Here is a 24834-nt window from a genome sequence, read left to right on the forward strand (position 1 = left end):
AATCTGCGCTGATTGGACCGATGACAGCCTGCTGCGATTGGTCGACACGGACAAGGCTTCAGCGCGAGACAGAGTGAAATGCCCAGCTGCTAATCTACAATATAAAAGTAGTCACAGTGCACACACGCTTCATAGTGGATTTTGGCTGCCAGTGGGTGAATGTAAACACAGACGATGGACTAGAAAATACTGACGACTAACTATTTTATTGAGCAAAAAGTCCAAGAACTGGCGAGGAGATCTCCTAGCCCTTCAGTCTACCAGCTCTTTTCACACACACACAGGGCCGGCGCGTCCAGAATAGAGAGGGCGCGGCGGCGTTGGCGACACCTCCCTCACCACCCGCGTCCTTAGTTATATCCGCGAATACCCATCTGCACAGCGTGACTTCATTCGACCGGTGTCTGTCTGTGTGTGTGTGAGACTTTTTTTTCTGTTAGGTTTCAGATCTGCCACAGGTTTCAAATCTCCCGGGTTTGCGCGCACAACTACTTGTGTTTCGTAGCCGCGTCATCACGAAACACCTAATGACTCGTTATCAAGACAACTCGTTTGAAGCACTATGAGTCGACTCTTTTATAGATGAATCAATAGTTTTAAACACTGTACACTTACAGATTTAAGCCTTAGCTGGATATTTCACTTCACTTAGAGCTGTGTGACACACTACATGGAAGAGCATTTTCAAAAACCCATAATATGGGCTCTTTAACTGTTCAGAACATGGTGCAACGTATTTTGAAATGGATGAAAAGTAGGCACGATAAGAGTTTAAGTTCACTTCCCTGTATTTAATCAACCACTTGATTGCAAGTCATATATACAGTATTAAGTTCATGTGTCCAACTATTTAATAACGCAAATTTCTAATCAGCCAATCACATGGCAGCAACTCAATGCATTTAGGCATGTAGACATGGTCAAGACGATCTGCTGCAGTTCAAACCAAGCATCAGAATGAGGAAGAAATGTGATTTACCTGACTGAACGTAGCATGTTTGTTGGTGCCAGACGGGCTGGTCTTGACTATTTCAGAAACTGCTGAGCTACTGGGATTTTCACGCACAACCATCTCTAGCGTTTACAGAGAATAGTCTGAAAAAGTAATAATATCCAGTGAGCGGCAGTTCTGTGGGCGCAAATGTGTTGTTGATGCCAGAGGAGAATGGCCAGACTTTTCATTTTGTTGATTGTGGCTTACAGCTAGAAAAATTATAACATTACTTAAGACCAATAAAAGAAAAAGTACTTAACATGGAGATATTGGACTATGAATATGTACAGCACTCAATACTGGTTCAGGGCTATTTTGCATGAAGTACTCAAGCAATGCGATGGTTGTTGATAGCACTGCTGAGTTGATATGAAGCCCAGGTTTTGCTAATAGGGGCCTTCAGGTCTTCTGTTGTTGAATTTCGGTGTCTCAAATCTTCCTCTTCACAATGCACAATAGTTTCTTTAATAAGGGTTTTTGGTCGGGTGAGTTTGCTGGCCAATCACATACAGGGATACTATGGGCCTTAAAACTTACTTTTTGAGTGTGGACAGGTCCTGCTGGAAGATTAAATTAGCATCTCCATGAAGCTGCGGTCACACTGGGCTTTGTGTGTGCGAAATTCTGTCGTGCGGCGCTGCAAAAAAAGGGGCGGGATTAAACAAGATCTATACATATACACAGACAACACTCCATACATATACACACATGATACAATCTATACAAATACAGTCCATACATGATACAATTTATACATATAAACACATGATACAATCTATACATTTACACTACACTTCATACAAGCATGTTACTATCTATACATATACTGTCAGTGATGAGTCTTGAACGCGGGTCTCTGGTGTCATAGTCTGAATGCCTTACCACTGAGCCACATGAGATTGATGGCATAGATTACATACATACACACTCCATACATGATACAATCACACTACAGTTCATACAAACACACACCATACATATACAACACTCCATACATATACACTCACACAATACAATCTATACATATACTAACCATGATACAATCTATACACACTACATCCCTATACATATACACACAGTACAATCTATACACACACTACATATACACACATGATACAATCTATACATACAACACTCCATACATACACACACAATCTAGTCCATACGTAAACACACATGATACAATCTATTTATACACTACACTCCTATATACACAGGAGATTGATATCACAATCTATGCATATACACTCCATACATGACACAATCTATACATATACACATATGATACAATCTATACAAATACACTCCATACATGATACAATCTATACATATACACACAAACCATATAATCACAACACTCCATACATATACTCACTTCATACAAGCATGTTACAATCTATACATATACACAGACAACACTCTATACATGGTACAGTCCATACATATACACATATGATATAATCTATACATGACACAATCTATACATATACACAATCTATACATATACATACATGATACAATCTATATACACACAGGATACAGTCCATACATATACACACATGATACAATCTATACATGATACAATCTATCCATATACACAGACAACACTCCATACATATACACATGATACAGTCTATACATATGCTGTCAGAGACGAGCCTTGAACACGGGTCTCTGGTGTCAGAGTCCGAATGCTTTACCACTGAACCACAGGACATTGATGGCAATTTATACATATAAACACATGATACAATCTATACATTTACACTACACTTCATACAAGCATGTTACTATCTATACATATACTGTCAGTGATGAGTCTTGAACACGGGTCTCTGGTGTCATAGTCCGAATGCCTTACCACTGAACACCCTACCGCCGGAATGGAGTCATACCGCCCGTAGCGCTCATTTAAAAATATGAAATGCAGCCATACGTACTGCTGGCTACATAATTTACGGTCTCCAGAAACGTATATAGGGCTATGTTTTCAGAATGAGCCTACTGTATGTTGATATTATCCCAGGTAAACGTAGGGATTGATGCACACAGTGAGGCGACATCTCATATCCAAGACGAGACAGTTACCTCCAAAACAGCCCGACTTGAGCAAGATTAGATTTTGACCAGCTTTGAACAGTGTAAAGCTTATAGCTTTATGAAATTAATTACCATGAACTGCTGTTCTATGTGCTGATGACGTATGCAAGAATATAAAAAAACAAGCACATTACACATGCTAATATTCAATGCTAATGCTAAATAAATGATTCATAGTGTGTAGTTATTACAGTGTTAACATTAATGTTAATTAATGCATTAGTAAACATTAACAGTGAACAACACGTCTGTTAAATATTCTAAAAACATATATTAATGTGTTATTTTTATACATGGGTTAACATAAACGAATGGTGAACAATGATTTTATTCAGCGTCACATAATCGTTGTTCATGTTAACTTGCTTCTTAAAGTGCTTCGCTAATAATAACCTGATAATAATTTATCATGTTATTAATGACTACACAAACAAGAATAACATGCATGTTTTGGAGTGCTAAAATTGAAACTCAACTTTGACGTTATTGATGTTATTTGTGGACACTTTACTAACCTGATTTATCATTAACAAAGCATTTATTAAGGGAAGTATGAACCTTATAGTGTACACTATTCAACATGATCTAATGTGTGCTAACATTTGTTCATTATTTGTTTATGTTAGCTAATGTATTCACTAATATGTTAACTATCGTGTATGTATAGTTATACATATGTGTATTAGTTATACATACAGTTGAAGACAGAAATATTAGCCCCCTTTGAATTTTTTTTGTTCTTTTTTAAATATCTCCCAAATTAATTTTAACAGAGCAAGGAAATTTTCACAGTATGTCTGATAATGTATATGCTGACTTCAAGCAATACACTGCAGGAGGAGATCCACCCTGTTATTTCATCCACGTCGTTAAAAAGACAGCTTAATGCACTTTAATTCTGCAATTTCATTTCGTCTTAACATGGTTTTGTCTGTGTAAAAAAAATCTGCTGAGGTAACACATCTACAGGGATTTTTTTTTAAAACTTTGTCATTTTGCTTTAGTTATTTTGCTCTAAAGTAAATATTGATTTGGTGATTTCACATTCACAGTTCTAATTCGAACTGGCCTACATGCTCTTCATTTTATTGATTATTCATACTTGAATTGTTTTGTTTTATTTAATCTTTCATAGTATACATCCTTATTCTTGATGCTTGTACTTCATTGAATGCTGTTTAAAAACCTGCACCAAAAAGGAAAATAAATGTACTACTTCGTGTCTGTCTGTTTTATATCTACATGAGTTGGCTTAGCTTTATACTTCTTAACGGTTGACACACAGAACATCCTTAATATTTAGACTAACTTATCTACTTCTATAACTTGCGTAGTAGACAGAGTATTGTCAGTTTTTGCTACTCAGTTCTAATCAAACCAAAATATTGGAGTAACATATATACATATAGGTGTTTCACTGCTGAATGTTTTTTAATAAATAAATAAAGCCAATACTTCATTGCCCATGAAGGCTTGTCCTTAAAGAGCCCATATTGTACATGAAATAGGGTCATATTTAGGTTGTAAGGGTCTCCAACAACAGTCTAATATGCATGCATGGTCAAACAACACTTTCATGGTCTTATAATCTGCATTTATTTTTACCTAATTATCCCAGCGACTCCCATATGAATTGTTCAGCGATTCATTTGTACCCAAACCCGTCCTCAGCGCGAAGCTAATCTGCGCTGATTGGACCGATGACAGCCTGCTGCGATTGGTCGACACGGACAAGGCTTCAGCGCGAGACAGAGTGAAATGCCCAGCTGCTAATCAACAATATAAAAATAGTCACAGTGCACACACGCTTCATAGTGGATTTTGGCTGCCAGTGGGTGAATGTAAACACAGACGATGGACTAGAAAATACTGACGACTAACTATTTTATTGAGCAAAAAGTCCAAGAACTGGGGAGGAGATCTCCTAGCCCTTCAGTCTACCAGCTCTTTTCACATATACACACACACACAGGGCCGGCGCGTCCAGAATAGAGAGGGCGCGGCGGCGTTGGCGACACCTCCCTCACCGCCCGCGTCCTTAGTTATATCCGTGAATACCCATCTGCACAGCGTGACTTCATTCGACCGGTGTCTGTGTGTGTCTCTGTGTGTGTGTGTGACTTTTTTTTCTGTTAGTGGGCGGGGCCACAGGTTTCAAATCTCCCGGGTTTGCGCGCACGACTACTTGTGTTTCGTAGCTGCGTCATCATGAAACACCTAATGACTCGTTATCAAGACGACTCGTTTGAAGCACTATGAGTCGACTCTTTTATAGATGAATCAACAGTTTTAAACACTGTACACTTACAGATTTAAGCCTTAGCTGGATATTTCACTTCACTTAGAGCTGTGTTACACACTATATGGAAGGGCATTTTCAAAAACCCATAATATGGGCTCTTTAACAGTTCAGAACATGGTGCAACGTATTTTGAAATGGATGAAAAGTAGGCACGATAAGAGTTTAAGTTCACTTCCCTGTATTTAATCAACCACTTGATTGCAAGTCATATATACAGTATTAGGTTCATGTGTCCAACTATTTAATAACGCAAATTTCTAATCAGCCAATCACACGGCAGCAACTCAATGCATTTAGGCATATAGACTTGGTCAAGACGATCTGCTGCAAAAAAGGGGCGGGATTAAACAAGATCTATATTATCTATACATATACACAGACAACACTCCATACATATACACACATGATACAATCTATACAAATAGTCCATACATGATACAATTTATACATATAAACACATGATACAATCTATACATTTACACTACACTTCATACAAGCATGTTACTATCTATACATATACTGTCAGTGATGAGTCTTGAACACGGGTCTCTGGTGTCATAGTCTGAATGCCTTACCACTGAGCCACATGAGATTGATGGCATAGATTACATACATACACACTCCATACATGATACAATCACACTACACTTCATACAAACACACACCATACATATACAACACTCCATACAATCTATACATATACTAACCATGATACAATCTATACACACTACATCCCTATACATATACACACAGTACAATCTATACATACACACACATGATACAATCTATTTATACGTATATACACTACGCTCCTATATACACAGGAGATTGATATCACAATCTATGCATATACACTCCATACATGACACAATCTATACATATACACACTCACAACACTCCATACATATATGATACAATCTATACAAATACACTCCATACATGATACAATCTATACATATACACACAAACCATATAATCACAACACTCCATACATATACTCACTTCATACAAGCATGTTACAATCTATACATATACACAGACAACACTCTATACATGGTACAGTCCATACATATACACATATGATATAATCTATACATATACACAGACAACACTCCATACATACACACATGATACAGTCTATACATATGCTGTCAGAGACGAGCCTTGAACACGGGTCTCTGGTGTCAGAGTCCGAATGCTTTACCACTGAACCACAGGACATTGATGGCAATCTATACATATACAACACTCCATACAATCTATACATATACTAACCATGATACAATCTATACATACACACACACGATCTAGTCCATACATAAACACACATGATACAATCTATATATACACTACACTCCTATATACACAGGAGATTAATATCACAATCTATGCATATACACCATACATGACACAATCTATACATATACACACACACAACACTCCATACATACACACATATGTTACAATCTATACAAATACACTCCATACATGATACAATCTATACATACAACACACTACACACAAACTATGCAATTTATACATTTACAACACTCCATACATTATACAATATATACATTTACACTACACTTCATACAAGCATGTTACAATCTATACATATCCATAGACAACACTCCATGATACAATTTATACATACACACACATGATACAATCTATACATACACAACATTCCATACATATACACACATGATACAATCTATACATACAACACTCAATACATACACACACAATTTAGTCCATACATAAACACACATGATACAAACTATATATACAAATACACTCCATACACGATACAATCTATACATACTCAACATTCCATACATATACACAATCTATACATATACATACATACATGATACAATCTATACACACACACGGTACAGTCCATACATATACACAGTCTATACAAATCCACTCCATACATGATACAATCTATACATACACAACACTGCATACATATACACACATGATACAATCTATACAAATACACTCCATACATGCAATCTATACATATACACACACTACACACAAACCATACACAACACTCCATACATTTACACACATGATACAATCTATACATACACGGTACAGTCCATACATATACACACATGATACAATCCATACATACACAATACAATCTATACAAATAGACTCCATACATGATACAATCTATACATATACACAGACAACACTCCATACATATACACATGATACAGTCTATACATAGGCTGTCAGAGACGAGCCTTGAACACGGGTCTCTGGTGTCAGAGTCCGAATGCTTTACCACTGAACCACAGGACATTGATGGCATAGACTACATACATACACGATACAATCTATACATATACTAACCATGATACAATCTATACACACTACATTCCATACATGATCAATCTATACATACACACACACACACGATCTAGTCCATACATAAACACACATGATACAATCTATATATACACTACACTCCTATATACACAGGAGATTAATATCACAATCTATGCATATACACCATACATGACACAATCTATACATATACACACACACAACACTCCATACATACACACATATGTTACAATCTATACAAATACACTCCATACATGATACAATCTATACATACAAACACACTACACACAAACTATGCAATTTATACATTTACAACACTCCATACATTATACAATATATACATTTACACTACACTTCATACAAGCATGTTACAATCTATACATATCCATAGACAACACTCCATGATACAATTTATACATATACACACACATGATACAATCTATACATACACAACATTCCATACATATACACACATGATACAATCTATACATACAACACTCAATACATACACACACAATTTAGTCCATACATAAACACACATGATACAAACTATATATACAAATACACTCCATACATGATACAATCTATACATACACAACATTCCATACATATACACAATCTATACATATACATACATACATACATACATGATACAATCTATACCCACACACGGTACAGTCCATACATATACACAGTCTATACAAATCCACTCCATACATGATACAATCTATACATACACAACACTGCATACATATACACACATAATACAATCTATACAAATACACTCCATACATGATGCAATCTATACATATACACACACTACACACAAACCATACAATCACACGATACAATCTATACATACACAACACTCCATACATATACACTCCATACATTTACACACGATACAATCTATACATACACACACACACACGGTACAGTCCATACATATACACACATGATACAATCCATACATACACACATGATACAATCTATACAAATAGACTCCATACATGATACAATTTATACATACACACTACACTTCATACAAGCATTACATACATTACAATCTATACATATACACAGACAACACTCTATACATATACACGGTACAGTCCATACATATACACACAATACAATCTATACACACACTACATTCCATACATATACACACATGATACAATCTATACATACAACACTCCATACATACACACACAATTTAGTCCATACATAAACACACATGATACAATCTATATATACAAATACACTCCATACATGATACAATCTATACATACACAACATTCCATACATATACACAATCTATACATACATACATGATACAATCTATACACACACACGGTACAGTCCATACATATACACAGTCTATACAAATCCACTCCATACAAGATACAATTTATACATACACAACACACATGATACAATCTATACATATACACACAAACCATACAATCACACGATACAATCTATACATACACAACACTCCATACATTTACACACATGATACAATCTATACATACACGGTACAGTCCATACATATACACACATGATACAATCCATACATACACAATACAATCTATACAAATAGACTCCATAGATGATACAATCTATACATATACTTCATACAAGCATGTTACAATCTACACATATACACAGACAACACTCTATACATATACATGGTACAGTCCATACATATACACATATGATACAATCTATACAAATACACTCCATACATATGCTGTCAGAGACGAGTCTTGAACACGAGTCTCTGGTGTCAGAGTCCGAATGCATTACCACTGAGCCACAGGAGATTGATGGCGTAGACTACAAACACACACACCATACAATCTATACATATACAACACTCCATACATATACACTCACACGATACAATCTATACACACATGATACAATCTATACAAATACACTCCATACATGATACAATCTATACATATACAACACTCCATACATATACACTACACTTCATACAAGCATGTTAAAATCTATACATATACCAGGACAACACTCCATACATATACACACATGAGACAGTCCATACATTTGCTGTCAGAGACGAGTCTTGAACCCAGGTCTCTGGTGTCAGAGTCCGAATGCTTTACCACTGAGCCATAGGAGAACCCTGAGCACCCTACCGCCGGAATGGAGTCATACCGCCCGTAGCGCTCATTTAAAAATATGAAATGCAGCCATACGTACTGCTGGCTACATAATTTACGGTCTCCAGAAACGTATATAGGGCTATGTTTTCAGAATGAGCCTACTGTATGTTGATATTATCCCAGGTAAACGTAGTGAAGATGCACACAGTGAGGCGACACCTCATATCCAAGACGAGACAGTTACCTCCAAAACAGCCCGACTTGAGCAAGATTTGATTTTGACCAGCTTTGAACAGTGTAAAGCTTATAGCTTTATGAAATGAATTACCATGAACTGGTGTTCTATGTGCTGATGACGTATGCAAGTATATAAAAAAACCAAGCACATTATACATGCTAATATTCAATGCTAATGCTAAATAAATGATTCATAGTGTGTAGTTATTAGTGTTAACATTAATGTTAATTAATGCATTAGTAAACATTAACAGTGAACAACACGTCTGTTAAATATTACTTCTAAAAACATATATTAATGTGTTATTTAATAGATGGGTTAACATAAACGAATGGTGAACAATGATTTTATTCAGCGTCACATAATCGTTGTTCATGATAACTTGCTTCTCAAAGTGCTTCGCTAATAATAACCTGATAATAATTTATCATGTTATTAATGACTACACAAACAAGAGTAACATGCATGTTTTGGAGTGCTAAAATTGAAACTCAACTTTGACGTTATTGATGTTATTTGTGGACACTTTACTAACCTGATTTATCATTAACAAAGCATTTATTAAGGGAAGTATGAACCTTATAGTGTACACTATTCAACATGATCTAATGTGTGCTAACATTTGTTCATTATTTGTTTATGTTAGCTAATGTATTCACTAATATGTTAAGCTATCAGTGTATGTATAGTTATACATATGTGTATTAGTTATACATACAGTTGAAGACAGAAATATTAGCCCCCTTTGAATTTTTTTTGTTCTTTTTTAAATATCTCCCAAATTAATTTTAACAGAGCAAGGAAATTTAACAGTTTGTCTGATAATATTTTTTTCTTCTGGAGAAAGTCTTACTTGTTTTATTTTGGCTAGAATGATATTTTTTTCGATTGTCTGCAGAACAAACCATTGATATACAGTAACTTGCCTAATTATCCTAACCTGCCTAGTTAACCTAATAAACCTAGTTAAACCTTTAAATGTCACTTTAAGCTGTATAGAAGTGTCTTGAAAAATATCTAGTAAAATTACGTACTGTCATCATGGCAAAGATAAAAATCAATCAGTTATTAGAAATGAGTTATTAAAACTATGTTTAGAAATGTGAAACAGATTCAGGGGGGCTAATAATTCTGACTTCAACTGTATATATATATATATATATATATATATATATATATATATATATATACATATACATTGATTATTTCCACAATTATTTTTTTCCACGATTTTAGCAAGCTATTATTAAAAATGAAACTGTAATATGGTATAAAAAGTTAGCACAGTGGTACATTAGGACATGTAGTTTTATAATATTACTATACTGACATCTGATTTAGGTAAGAAAAAAGGAAATAAATTATAATTAATTGGAAAAATGTCATTAATTAACATTCCACGTTAAAAAGAAAATATTTACAGAACAACACAAATAAAGCAGTCTTAATTACACAACACCTAAATAGCAGGTTGTGAATATGAAAAGGAATGTGCATAGTTATGGCAGCAAAACTATGATTTTAAATGCTATTAATTTGATTTTAAACGCGCGAAAAAAACACAATTACAGCAAAACAAAGAAATAATACCATATATAGGAAAGTCGTGAATATTATGTATTCAAATATGAATAAAGGTGACAATTTTTGATTCCCTATAGCCTAATTTGAATTCATTTACGCGAATAAAACTGAAACAAAATGATAAACTCAACGCACTGAACACATGTCTTTAATCTACCGAGTATGGAATAAAATCACTGTCATTAATATTTTGTGCGTAAAAAAAATTCACGCATCCGTAATTATAAAATCGTAAAGGAAAACGGAGCGTACTCGTAATTTTACGAGGCTACAATTCCAAAATCTGCGATTAGAACAGACACAGATACGACATTTTGTTTTTCTGTTTGTTTATGACTGATAAATGTACGATGGGTGTACTTTACAAACACGAATTATAGTTTCTCCACGGACACGAAGTCCTGATTACGAGTACGAATCAAACAGCGAGACTTCACTGTCAAAATTACGTCACCGCTTCCACAGGCATTAATAAACAAGCGAGAGTCATCGAACACAACGGCGCGCCTGCTGGACACTCGAGCTCCACACACACTGTCTCAGATAAGATTTCTGTTATTCCCTCCTTGAGAAATGTCCGTCATGAGGTGTAATAAAGGTTGAGACTCAATGAGGTCCTATTTCGCTGTGTTTCTTGGACATTTTACTGAATCAAAATTAAGAACGGGCCGAGGATAGAGAGCTAGCATAATGTCTGTTAACGTTACAGGCAGCGAGCGCAGAGTCTCTCAGTGAATCACTGAACAGTGTTCAACTATAACAGGACATCTGTTGATTAAGTCACCTTTTTTAAAGCCAGATCGAATATTGATCTATTATGTAATGAAGATATCAGCAAAAGTCAATTTAAATATTTGAGGGTTTGTGCTCACCAGAAGTTTGTAACGTTAAACATTTATGAGACTATAAATCAAAATAAATAAATGTTAAATATGTGACCCCGGACCACAAAACCAGACATGAGGGGCAATCATCTGAAACAGACCTGTATGTCATCTGAAAGCTGAATAATTAAACCCCTCATTGATGCATGGAGATGATATGATCAGATATATATATATATATATATATATATATATATATATATATATATATATATATATATATATATATATATATATTATCTTTAAATTTGTACAAAGTAAGGTATTAGTAACTATTGATATAAATGTTTGTTATGTTATTTGTTATTATTTGTTTGTTATATTACTTGATTAAACTATTAGTTACATTATATTGTATTACTATAATTAATAAACTATTACCATAAACATTTATATAACTATTTAGCCGTATACTATTCGGTGTGTTTCTCTCTTTCCATGTGTGTTTGTTCTATATTGGTGATTGTTTAATTACCACATTATATTTTGCTTATTCTGGTTTATTTAAAGTTAATTAATTGATAAGAGTAAAACTTTTCATTGTTTTATCTACCTATACTGGATAAATCTGTCTAATTTAATTTGTGTTCTCTGGTGATCTTAGAGTATTTGAGAGATATTTAAACAGTTAAAATAGGTGACTTAATCAACATATGTCATGTTATAGTTCAGTGATTCACTGAGAGACTCTGCGCTCGCTGCCAGTAACGTTAACTGACATTATCCTAGCTCTCTATCCTCGGCCCGTTCTTAATTTTGATTCAGTAAAATGTTCAAGAAACACAGCGAAATAGGACCTCATTGAGTCTCAACCTTTATTACAGCTCATGATGGACATTTCTCAAAGAGGGAATAACAGAAATCTTATCTGAGACGGTGTGTGTAAGCTCGAGTGTCCAGCAGGCGCGCCGTTATGATCGATGACTCTCGCTTGTTTATTAATGCCTGTGGAAGCGGTGACGTAATTTTGACAGTGAAGTCTCGCTGTTTGATTCGTACTCGTAATCAGGACTTCGTGTCCGTGGAGAAACTATAATTCGTGTTTGTAAAGTACACCCATCGTACATTTATCAGTCATAAACAAACAGAAAAACAAAATGTCGTATCTGTGTCTGTTCTAATCGCAGATTTTGGAATTGTAGCCTCGTAAAATTACGAGTACGCTCCGTTTTCCTTTACGATTTTATAATTACGGATGCGTGAATTTTATTTACGCACAAAATATTTATGACAGTGATTTTATTCCATACTGAGCAACACTGAGTAGTCCGTCCTTCTCGGAACCGCAGATGGCGTGACCGCAGTAGTGTACGCAGACTGCATATCTCGCGTTGCTTCATTTTTGTCCAGTCGGTACCTCTTGATGCTGAAGATGCTGTAGCAGCAGGCAGTGCGTCAGCTTTCAGGCTCAACATATCATATCACTCTTTCAGTAACCTTAGAGAAAACGAGGGTTTGACAAGGCTGTGTTATTTTGACTTACGTTCCGTTTTATCACACACCAAGAGTAAATGTCAGTGGCAAATACTAAACGGACTATTCTCAATCCGGTAAGCAACTGATTTAAATCTGAGACGTCCTTATACAACTGACCATAATGGACAATAATAACGTTAGCCATGTGCTAACTCATCCTCTCACATTTGTCTGTGGATTTGAAGCGGTCTCTTGATGGATTGTGTTCTGAAGGTTTTGTTTTGTTTGTTTGTTTTGATTTTCACCAGACAGTCCCTTTCACTGAGATTATACCAAATGGTCTTCACCCAGGAGAGATGGTTGTTATACAGGGGTGTGTTCAAAATGATGCTGACAGGTAAAATCCGTATATCAAAACATTCGCTGCTCTTAAATTACATAAATGCGTTTTTCACAGCCAACCTTGGTGGTAAACACTCTTCTAGGCTGCTTTAGGGACTGTGTGAATATTACACACACAGTGCTAAAACGTAAGCAATATAAAATCATTAAAAGTGTCCCAGTTATGGATTGTAAAAAATAAAAAATCATATTTTGGTTTCAGCGCCCTCCACTCGAACAGGTTGACATGCGTACAAGGTTAAAAAATGTTATAATATGCATGTATTTTTATCTTTAGACATTTCGTCACATTAGAATTATAAGGTTCTATCTGATTTCCAAATGATTTGAGATATTTAGCTTCAAAGTTTTTGCATTCTATAAAGAAAACAACATGTGTTTAACAGTTTTCTTTTATACATTAACATGACTGAGACCATAAGGTTTCTCTAAATGTAAATGATCAAAGTTCTCTAACATTTACAAATTGGAGTAAAAAAACCACGGTAAATGCAGGTAGAACCTTCTAATTCTGAAAAGTCATTTTCCTCTTGGAATGATAAGGTTATATCTGGCAGATCATTCATTGAAGCATTACTTTTCAAGAAATACAATAAAAAATATATATAAATTGGTGTTGCAACAATATGTTGATGCTTGAAAAAGTAAATTTTTTGCTTTCTATAACATTTATTTCATGTTTTAGGATGAATATTTACTCTTGTTCAAATTAAGCTTTTCATAATCGTTAGAAGCCAAAATCAAAACCGAATTTTCGATTAATTGCACAGCTTTAGATTAAATAGCATTAAATTGTATTGTTCTATGCCATGTCTTTTAAATATGGACATTTATTTTACCAAATTATTTTAAATGGAGGCAGTTTATTACGTTGTGGTGACCCCAGATTAATAAAGCAACTAAGCCGAAAAGAAGTTGATGAGTTTCAGCCCTGCTGTTCCTCACTGCGATTGTGTTTAAATGGCATTTCATCTCATTTCACGCTTAACTAAGTTAATATTTACATCTATTTAACGGATTACATTTTAATTTAAATAAATTCTCGATAAAACAACCTTATGAAAATAAAAAATTCACAAGCTTTTCACCTGAAGTTAAAGTGAAAAACACGTTCTGTGCATAGAGCCCATTCGAGTTTGTCTGGTGAAGAAACGTTCTTCAATAAAAAAAAATGCTGATAAACCTTCTTTCATTAACAACCAGCCTGTAAATTAGATTAGATTAGATTAGATTCAATTTATTGTCATCACACATGTACAAGTACAAGGCAACGAAATGCAGGTAAATGGAACCCCCCGACCGTGCACAGACATCACAACTCCAGGGAAGACAGGTCACAGGAGGTGGAACAGGAAATAAAATACAATCAGGAGAGAGAGGCAAAAAAAAAGTCCCTCTCACCTTGCTCTTAAGTTAGAGCAATGTGAGATCAGGGAGAAAGAAAAAGCCCCAGCAATCTAGCACAAAAACACACCGACAAGACATAACATTGCCACAGGGGATGGGAACAGGGGGTGTGGATATAGTCCGGTAAGGGCGGGCAGCCATCAGGTCCTGCAGCCATGGAGGCGCTGGTCACAGACCCGCCTACCCCCTCCAGTGGGTGAAAGCATACGAAGGCGTTGGATTGGGGCCAAGAAGTGTCGTGCTGTGTATCTGTGTGTGTGTGTGCGTAAGCCTGTATAGTCCAACAGGTGTCCTTGACGGGGAGCAGGAATTTCAGAGCGTCTCCTTATCTTGCTATCCGGGAGAAGTTGTTTTCCTCCAGCCGAGGCCGTCTGGCAGGAGAAAAGAAAACACAGGGAAGCCGAAAGAGTAGAAAGATACTTCAACTTTGTACGCATTCAGATCCCGCATTGTACGCATTCAGATCCCGCATTGTACGCATTCAGGTTGCTGTATTGTAACCGGAGTAGTTCCAAAAGGTTACAAGCTTACCCAAATATATGCTTGCCCATCCAAGCGTATTCTTAAGTTTTCCAAAATAGCTTGGATACTTGATAAATCATAAGGATTAGATAAGGGAGACCTACAGAGACAGGACTGGCCACCCCTGGGATATTATTATTTACATATACATATTTAAAATAAGCACTTCAAATTTGTTATTATTCTGCAAATTCGTATTATTCTTCAAAGTACGTATTTAGTTAATAATATTTGGGGGTTTTATTTTTCAATTGAAATGACCAAACATTTTATTTTGCTATTGACTCTATACATTTCTCAAGTGTAATATGTTATGTGCTTCCGTAGGTTTCAGTTTGATTTGACATGTGGCTGCAGTACAAAGCCTCGGGCGGATGTCGCATTTCACTTTAATCCACGATTCAGCAGTTCTCCACGTATCGTGTGCAACTTCTTGCATCATGAACACTGGGGAAAAGAAGAAAACGTGGAGCTCATGCCATTTAAACAAGGAGCATCATTTGAGACGATCATCATGGTACTTTGCGATGTTTTCAAAGTGAGTGTGAAATATGACATTACAGCAGGCCTACTGTTGAAGCTGGTTAAACTCCAGTTGAACGTATTTTACGACAGATATTAATCATTAGTACTAGTAATTATTGCAATTTAGATATAGAGATATGACTAGTTTTGATTATGATTTAGTTTTGTCAAGTAATGACTCATTTCCTCTTGTAGGTAGCAGTAAATGGTGTTCATATTTTGGAATATAAACACAGGATTCCTCTTGAGATGGTTAACACGTTTTCAGTATCTGGAGACGTAGAAGTGCATGCCATTGGCTTTATCCCTGACTCAGTAAGTGACATACATTTGAAGTTCAAATTTTGTACACGCTTAATTTTATCACATCAAATTTGATCACTTTGCACTTGTTAGTATATTATTAATGTCAAATTATATATTCAACAAAGGCGGCAACATCAAAGCTCCAAAAATGCAAATTTATTAAATTAAAAAGGCTGACACAAAGCGTGTACTATTATCTCTTCATCAGAACGTTTTTTTTTTTGGCTGAGCACCCAGTTAAGTGGGATGTGCGTTCTTTTGTACAGTTTTTAATAATATTTATGTCACTAATGCTCAAAAATGGGAACACTCTCAGAAAAAAAGGTACACATGGTACAAACAATGTTCCTTAAAGGGCACCTATGTTGAAAAAGTCTACTTTTCAAGCTGTTTGGACAGACATATGTGCATGTATGGTGTATAGACCGTCATATTGGGGTGATATAAACACACCCAGTCCTTTTTTTTCAATTTAGCAACATAAAAACGGTGGACCAATTGGAACAGTTTTCAGATCGACCGCAACTTTACGTAGGAGTGCGGTCCCCCCGCCCACCGAATTGACAGCTGCACGTATTAACATGTCCCGGTAGTCACGTGTATAATCATATCAACAAGACCAGACGTGCACAAAGCAACCGGGAATAAATGGTTCAGTTTGCTAGGATCATCAATCATTAAACGTGATCAAGAGTGAGTTTCACATGTTTAAAATGTTTTAAAACAGAGCATGTGTGTAATGAATTACAGCGATTTAGCTTAGCTTTACTTCATGAGCAGATCAGTGTCAGAACAATTATAAAGGAAGACGCTTCAATCCCGGTTTGTGGACGTTAAATCAGGTTTATTTTGTACATTAACATAACAGATATCCATACAGCAGTGGAGATTACCCTGTATCCTGTCACATTTGCGTGCAAAAAGAGTGCAAAGCTAAACTGGCGCTCTGTCTGTGTGTGTGTGTCTGCTGCGGTGTGCGTGTGCGCGCGTGAACTTTGTGTGGCTCATCGATGGTACTGCACAATAAATACTCATTGGTAAAGTCCTTACTGTAGTATTTCTCACAAACGCTACGTGAGATCAGCTTCCTTTATGTCTGTCTGTTGTCTGATGCAGCCGAGGGAGGAGATTAAGGCATGCAGAAAGGCACGTAGAAACGGTGGGCAGGGAGGACTAGCCTTAAAGGAGCAGTACACCAAAACCGCCACCCAATGCAAAAATGTATAAATAGGAATTTAATAAAAGGTATAATAAAAAATCTGATGGGTGTTTTGAGCTGAAACTTTACAGACACATTCTGGAGACACAAAACACTTATATTAAATCTGAAAAAAGGGCTAACCTAGGTGCCCTTTAAGGAACAGTTTTGTACCTTTGTAAAAATGGAACCTTATATAGTACAGAAAAGGCCTCGTATGATACTGTTCTGTACCGTTTATGGTACAATTGAAATGAAGGTACACAATTGTTCTCATAAAAAAAGGTACAAGTGAATGTGGAGTGTTGGACAACTCCTTTATTACACTATGAAAATAAAAATTACTGGAAAGGCAAAGTGATTTGATGAATAATTTCCATATTAAAACATGAATCATCATTTAAAAGCATATTTTTAAAGAAACTCATAAACATTCATTATTAAGTTCTATAATACAAAAATTGATCTTTTTATTTATGTTAAAGTATTTTTTTTATTCTTTATTGTAAATTGAAAGTGTGTTTCCACACAAAAATAATCTTTTTTGTAAAGTAAAACATTAATAAATGTATTTGATGTTTTTATATTTATTAAAAATTAATTGACACATTTTAGATATAGCAAAAAACCTTTTAATAGTTCTTGAAGGAACACTTTTGACACTGTTAAGTTACAAAGTGTCTTGTCACTGTATGATCTCGATGACATATGATGACGTGTGCAGGTGCGGTAGTGCTGTCCCATTTCTTAGGGGTGAATTTTGAAGCTCTTCCCCTTCACACTCGTTTTTAAGGGCCAAAGGTAAGGGGTAGAGGTACAAACATAGAATTGGGATTGGGTATTAGGATACCAATATGAACACTTAAAAAAAAATATATATATATATTAATATATATATATATATATATATATATATATATATATATATATATATATATATATATATATATATATATATATATATATATATATACAGAGCCCCAGTTACAGTTTTGTACCTTTATTTCTGTGAGTGCATGAATACAAAAACTATTTCAGACAGAATCTTCCAAGCATTTTAAACCCTTAAGGATTTAAATAAGATCTAAAGATTTATAAGATTATGTAAATAGTCTTGTCAAGTTTGTCTAAGCTTCTGCCGTTTCACTGTAATACTCAATTTGCAATGACATGTTTTCTGTTATTATACAGGCAATATTTTCAAACTCAAGTGACCTAGTAAGTTCAGCACCTCTACACCTGACATTAGCTGATTATTTTAGGAATAATTCAAATACTTTTTTTACAATAATGAGAAAAAAAGCATTTTGTGCTAATATAATGAAAGCCTGGTTCATAATACATATTGTCATTTTGCAGAGCATACCCTACAAGGGAAGTTTACTTAGAGGAGTCATTCCTGGACATCAAATAACAATCAAAGGGCATATCAGCTTGTTCCCTCACAGGTAGCTATCAAACCTGTCCTTTTTCAACAGTTATTTGCATTGGCACAAATTTCTTTGTTTTCTCTTTTCTCAAGTTTTACTGTTAATCTGCGATGCGGCCAATCGAACAACATTGCTCTGCACATTTACTCACACATCAAATCTGGCAAGCTTATCAGGAACTCCCTTCTCAGCCAGTCATGGGGTCCAGAGGAACGTGAACTGCCATACTTTCCCTTTTCAGCTGGAAACTACTTTGAGGTACCGCCAGCTACTGGCAACAATGAGTGATTAGCGATATAACTGATCTAGAATAAAATCCATACATAGACCTAATGGACACATTATGCGTGTGGGCTCTGTGAATAAAACGGTCAAACGCTCTTCAAATAATTTAGACTTGCCTAGTAAGAGTTCCTTTGCAGTATAATAATATTAATAAATAAAAACAATATCTTTGGATTAGAACATCATAGAGACAAGCAGGGGTGCGTTTCCCAAAACCATTGTTAGCAAACTAAGGTCACAAGTTCCGTTGTTACAAACATAGTTTGTTGATTTGGTGTTTCCCAAATCCATCGTTCCAACAAACATTCGCAAACTGCTTCGTAAACTTGTATGCTTGCAAGTACACCTCTGGAGCTGTAGTTAGAAACATAGTTCCTGGCTGTGTTCTATTCCGTGTTCTATTCTGTGTTATCCCCCCTATGCCCTATTCATTTAGAACATTCTAACATTTAAACTTGGAATGATTAAGAATATAAAAAGCATTAAAGTCATCTCTCTTAGGTGTGATTTGCTTTCAAAGTAGTTTTACAGTTCAGTTTTAGCGATCTTCATGTTCACAATTGTGTTGCCTTCACAGTGCACTTTGAAAACATTGATGTCATTTTGAACACAGCCGTGGCTCATGACGAAAGCTATAGGTGACCTATTATTTAATAATACATTACGTCTCCAAAGCTTGTGAAAACAAAAAACATAGCATATGTTAATAATTTTTATTTATAGTAAATTATTTATTAAGTATCTGTACTACATGACATGGGCCTGTAGGTTAGAACATTTCTGCAGTGGTTTACATGTGTCAAATTGTAAAAGTAGACTTTTCAAAAAATAAAAAACAATATCCTACTTAATAATAATCATCATTAATATTATTATTAAAGTATTTTTTTCATTTCCTAATAAATAAATGTCATTTCTTAATAAATATCCTCATTATTTATTTGATCTCTCTCTCTCTCTCTCTCTCTCTCTCTCTCTCTCTCTCTCTCTCTCTATATATATATATATCTATATCTATCTATCTATATATCTCTATCTATCTATCTATCTATCTATCTCTCTATCTATCTATACATATATCTCTATCTATCTACATATCTCTATCTATCTACATATCTCTATCTATCTACATATCTCTATCTATCTATCTATCTATCTATCTATCTATCTATCTATATATATATATATATATATATATATATATATATATATATATATATATATATATATATATATATATATATATATATGTGTGTAAATATATATATATATATATATATATATATATATATATATATATATATATATATATATATATATGTAAATGATATTATAATACATGTTAGCTTTTTGTAAGTGATTTTGTTTTAGAATAGAATATGTAAAAAGTAAACACAGGCTCTATATGATCCATTTACATAGATTTCAATTAATATGGAAAACAAGTGCATGCTTTAGCAAAACTAATATTGGATTTTTTTTAATGTGTGTGCTTGTAAAACAAAATCAATTACACAAATAAATTATGGGGTTCTTCTCTAAAGAAGTTGTTACTCCACCCCATTTAGAGCATCATTATGGGCACTTTACATTATAACTAGCATGGTTCAAATGATGGATCTGCGACAGAGAAACTACAGGTTTGGGGAAACACTCGTTACTACATTGTTATTTTTCCAAACGATGCATCATACTATGGTAGTTCAGCTGTGAGTTATGTTGTTGTTTGGGAAACGCACCCCAGGTCAGATGTTGGCCTCAGAATGGAAAATGGTCTTAAAATATCACCCTGGCAACAACACAATTGCTACCAATTTCTTATTTGGTTTATCATGTTGTTAACCTGATTCTATTTTTGTTTTAGCATATAGCCTGCATTTTTAACCTTTTGCTAACATGTTGAGATCAAATCATTCTAGGTCAGAATAATTAGATTTTAGTTTGAGAAAAAAAATCTAAATAACAATAATCATCCTTAAATAGTAGTCCAGTGTCAGTAATTGCAATGATAAGGATACAAAAAACACACACTAATTGTTTTTTTTATTTACGTCTTCTCAGATAATAATCCTATGTCAGCTTCATCAGTTTAAGATAGCAGTTAATGGATCCCATCTGCTGGATTACAACCACAGAGTGCAGGACTTAAGCTCCATTGATCAACTGGAGATTCTGGGTGACATGGAACTGCAACATGTTCAGTTGTGGTGAGATATAATACAACATCAGGATGTTTTTTTATTTATTTATTTATTTATGTTTGTATTTTCCTTCTCTTTTCATTGTTCCTCATCCATCTGTTGTTTTAAAGTAGATAAATGTAGATGTGTTATAATATTTCATGCCATCAGCACAGTGGTTCTCAATCCCATTCCTGAGCCCCCGCAGTACTGGATGTTTTTCATGCATCTTTAAGCCTTGCTCACACTCTGTAATTTCAGCCACAATTTGGTTGTCAAAAACAAATTAGGGAGAAAGTAAAAGATTGCTTTAATGCAAGGATAAAATCTGTGGTCTTTGATCATTGTTCACAGACAGTCGCTTAATGTCAAATTTCCAACACAATCTCACAGCAATTCGTAACTTTTTGATTTAGTGGCTAATTCGTATGAATTCGTACGATCTAATTCGTACAATTTAGTAAGATTTGCTCATCCCCCAATGACGGTTGGGTTTAGGGGTGGGGTTAGGTGCCACGCCTCCTTTTTAAAATCGTACTTACGTTTTCTCGTGAGATCAGGCTGCAAATTTACCCAAGAACTAATAGTACCGTCAAATCCGATGACTCAATTAGCATGACAACATAAAACTACCACAAAGAAAGGCAAAGACACAGAAGTGCTATTTTTTCTTAAGGTATTTTGTGAGCAAAATTAATGCTACATATTGTTTATGATTGCTGTGAAGTATTATTTCAGAATGCGAGTATTGTATGCATCATGGATAAATGGCATCAAATTGAACAGATTCAGCTTGTCAGCTCATTAGCAGAGACTCCAGCACCTGAAATGGTAGTATGAGATGTGGTTGAGAACCACTGCATAAGGATCATGACAGCGTTACAATTGTAAAGCTGCGGTCACACTACAGTTTGAGCTTGCGAAATTCTGCCGTGCGGCGCTGCAAAAAGGGTTGGGATTAAACAAGATGATTAGATGTTAATAAATGCAAGCGATTGCTCCATGTTTTAAATTTCTGTCCAGAGAGGTCCTGTTTTGATCCTCGATTGGTCTCACGCAGTCATGTGATGCCATTTCGCAAGTCAGAGTTGACCAAGCTTGAACTTTGCAATGCCGTGAGCTGCAAAACTTGACGCACAACCTTGCGTTTCCAGTCTGACACATTTGCGTGCATATGAATAGAAGTCTATGGGGAGAAAAGTCCAGTGTGACCGCAGCTTAAGGGGTTAAATTCAATATTTAATTTTGTATAGTTTTCAGTTTGTATAGTGTTGTTTCTTATGAATGAAGGGTTACTTAAAATACCATGTATGGAAAATTACATTATTGATGAAAAGGCTTGGACACAGTGGTTTTATGGCTGTTTTCATTGTATATGCATTTATAGGAGCTTCCTATTCAGATGCAAATGGATTTTAAATAAATATAACGTATGGTCATTTACATAGTTTGAAGTAGTCAGTTAAGTGGTATTTACACATTTATTTTACGGTCAAAAGCCTTTTTAAGTTTGTAAAATGTCTGAACTATAGAACAAATCAGAAACATTAAAACCTTTTTTTTAACCAATTTGTACCCGTGTTAGTACTTTACCTGCGTTCTATCATCTTTGCTTGGTTTGTTTTCAGTATATGCATTGATTGTGCGATTTAAAAGCCTCATCCTATGGTAGGGGTGGGTGGTACACCGGTGTCATAGTCATCACGTCAATACCGTAATAAATCAATTATGCGCCTTGAAAGGCTGCATTTACATCAATAATAGCTCATTCTAAATAATTAGGCAATCAATTTTCTTCAAACGTTCAGTTGTGGTCTGAATACATGTCCTTATACTACAGGGCTCGAAATTGCAACCATTTTGGTCGCATGAGCGCCCGAAATTTAATTATGCGCCCTCATAATGTATTTGGGAGCATTTGTGTGTCTGAATATAATGGTTGTAGTGCAATCTGATTTGATTTTCTCTAAAAACTTGCTGAATCGCTCTACCCTGCTGCTGTATTAATTCATATTATCTGTCAGTCACTCAACGCTTCCCGCTGTCAGATAACAGGGAGCTTTTGTTACTGCAGGAAATGCAAACGGCTGAAGAGTGAAAAGTGCACAGGTTTGCAAACCTCACCTAAAGTTATAATAATAATAATAATAATGGCGCAGATGACAGCGATCATAACATGAGGTAAATGTTGATCCGCCAGCTGAGATCAATCGAGTGTTTTCGGAGAAGGTGCCTGAATCTCGATGCGTTGCATTCACCGCGTGTTCAGCGCAAATGTCCGCTAAATATCAAATCTAACACTGTACACATCATCGCCAAAGAAACTCACCTTTACTAAGTTTACACTGAAACTACGGCTCATAACAAAGAGCGGTATTGCACCGGTGGTCATCATGAGAATCCTGCTCTGTCTGCTCATAAATTGGTGCGGCTGACTCGCCTGGTTTATTCCAGAAACACAGAGAAATGAAGATCAGCTCATAACGAGACTGAGCATTTACAATGACCCAAACCAAAACTTTTAAAGAGTGATAGAAGTGAGACTTTCTTTTGTCTGTTCTT

At 35.2% G+C, this 24834-nt stretch overlaps 1 protein-coding gene across 3 annotated transcripts; it reads left to right on the plus strand.

The window, feature by feature from the left end:
- Window positions 1-13533: 13533 nt before the first annotated feature.
- lgals8b (galectin 8b) lies at window positions 13534-23798 on the plus strand. 3 transcript variants are annotated; one of them, XM_056477747.1, is made up of 8 exons: window positions 13534-14151; window positions 14326-14414; window positions 16676-16886; window positions 17069-17188; window positions 19569-19595; window positions 19737-19825; window positions 19900-20065; window positions 22154-23798. In XM_056477747.1, the coding sequence occupies exons 1-8, from the start codon at window positions 14113-14115 to the stop codon at window positions 22301-22303; spliced, it is 891 nt and encodes a 296-aa protein (XP_056333722.1). In that variant the 5' UTR covers window positions 13534-14112; the 3' UTR covers window positions 22304-23798. The 3 variants fall into 3 exon arrangements, with proteins under 3 accessions (XP_056333722.1, XP_056333723.1, XP_056333724.1); XM_056477748.1 differs by having other exon boundaries at window positions 14330-14414; XM_056477749.1 differs by lacking the exon at window positions 17069-17188.
- The last annotated feature ends 1036 nt before the right edge of the window (window positions 23799-24834 follow it).

This window comes from Danio aesculapii, chromosome 17 (genome assembly GCF_903798145.1).
Source record: "Danio aesculapii chromosome 17, fDanAes4.1, whole genome shotgun sequence".
Classification (NCBI taxonomy): Eukaryota; Metazoa; Chordata; class Actinopteri; order Cypriniformes; family Danionidae; genus Danio; species Danio aesculapii.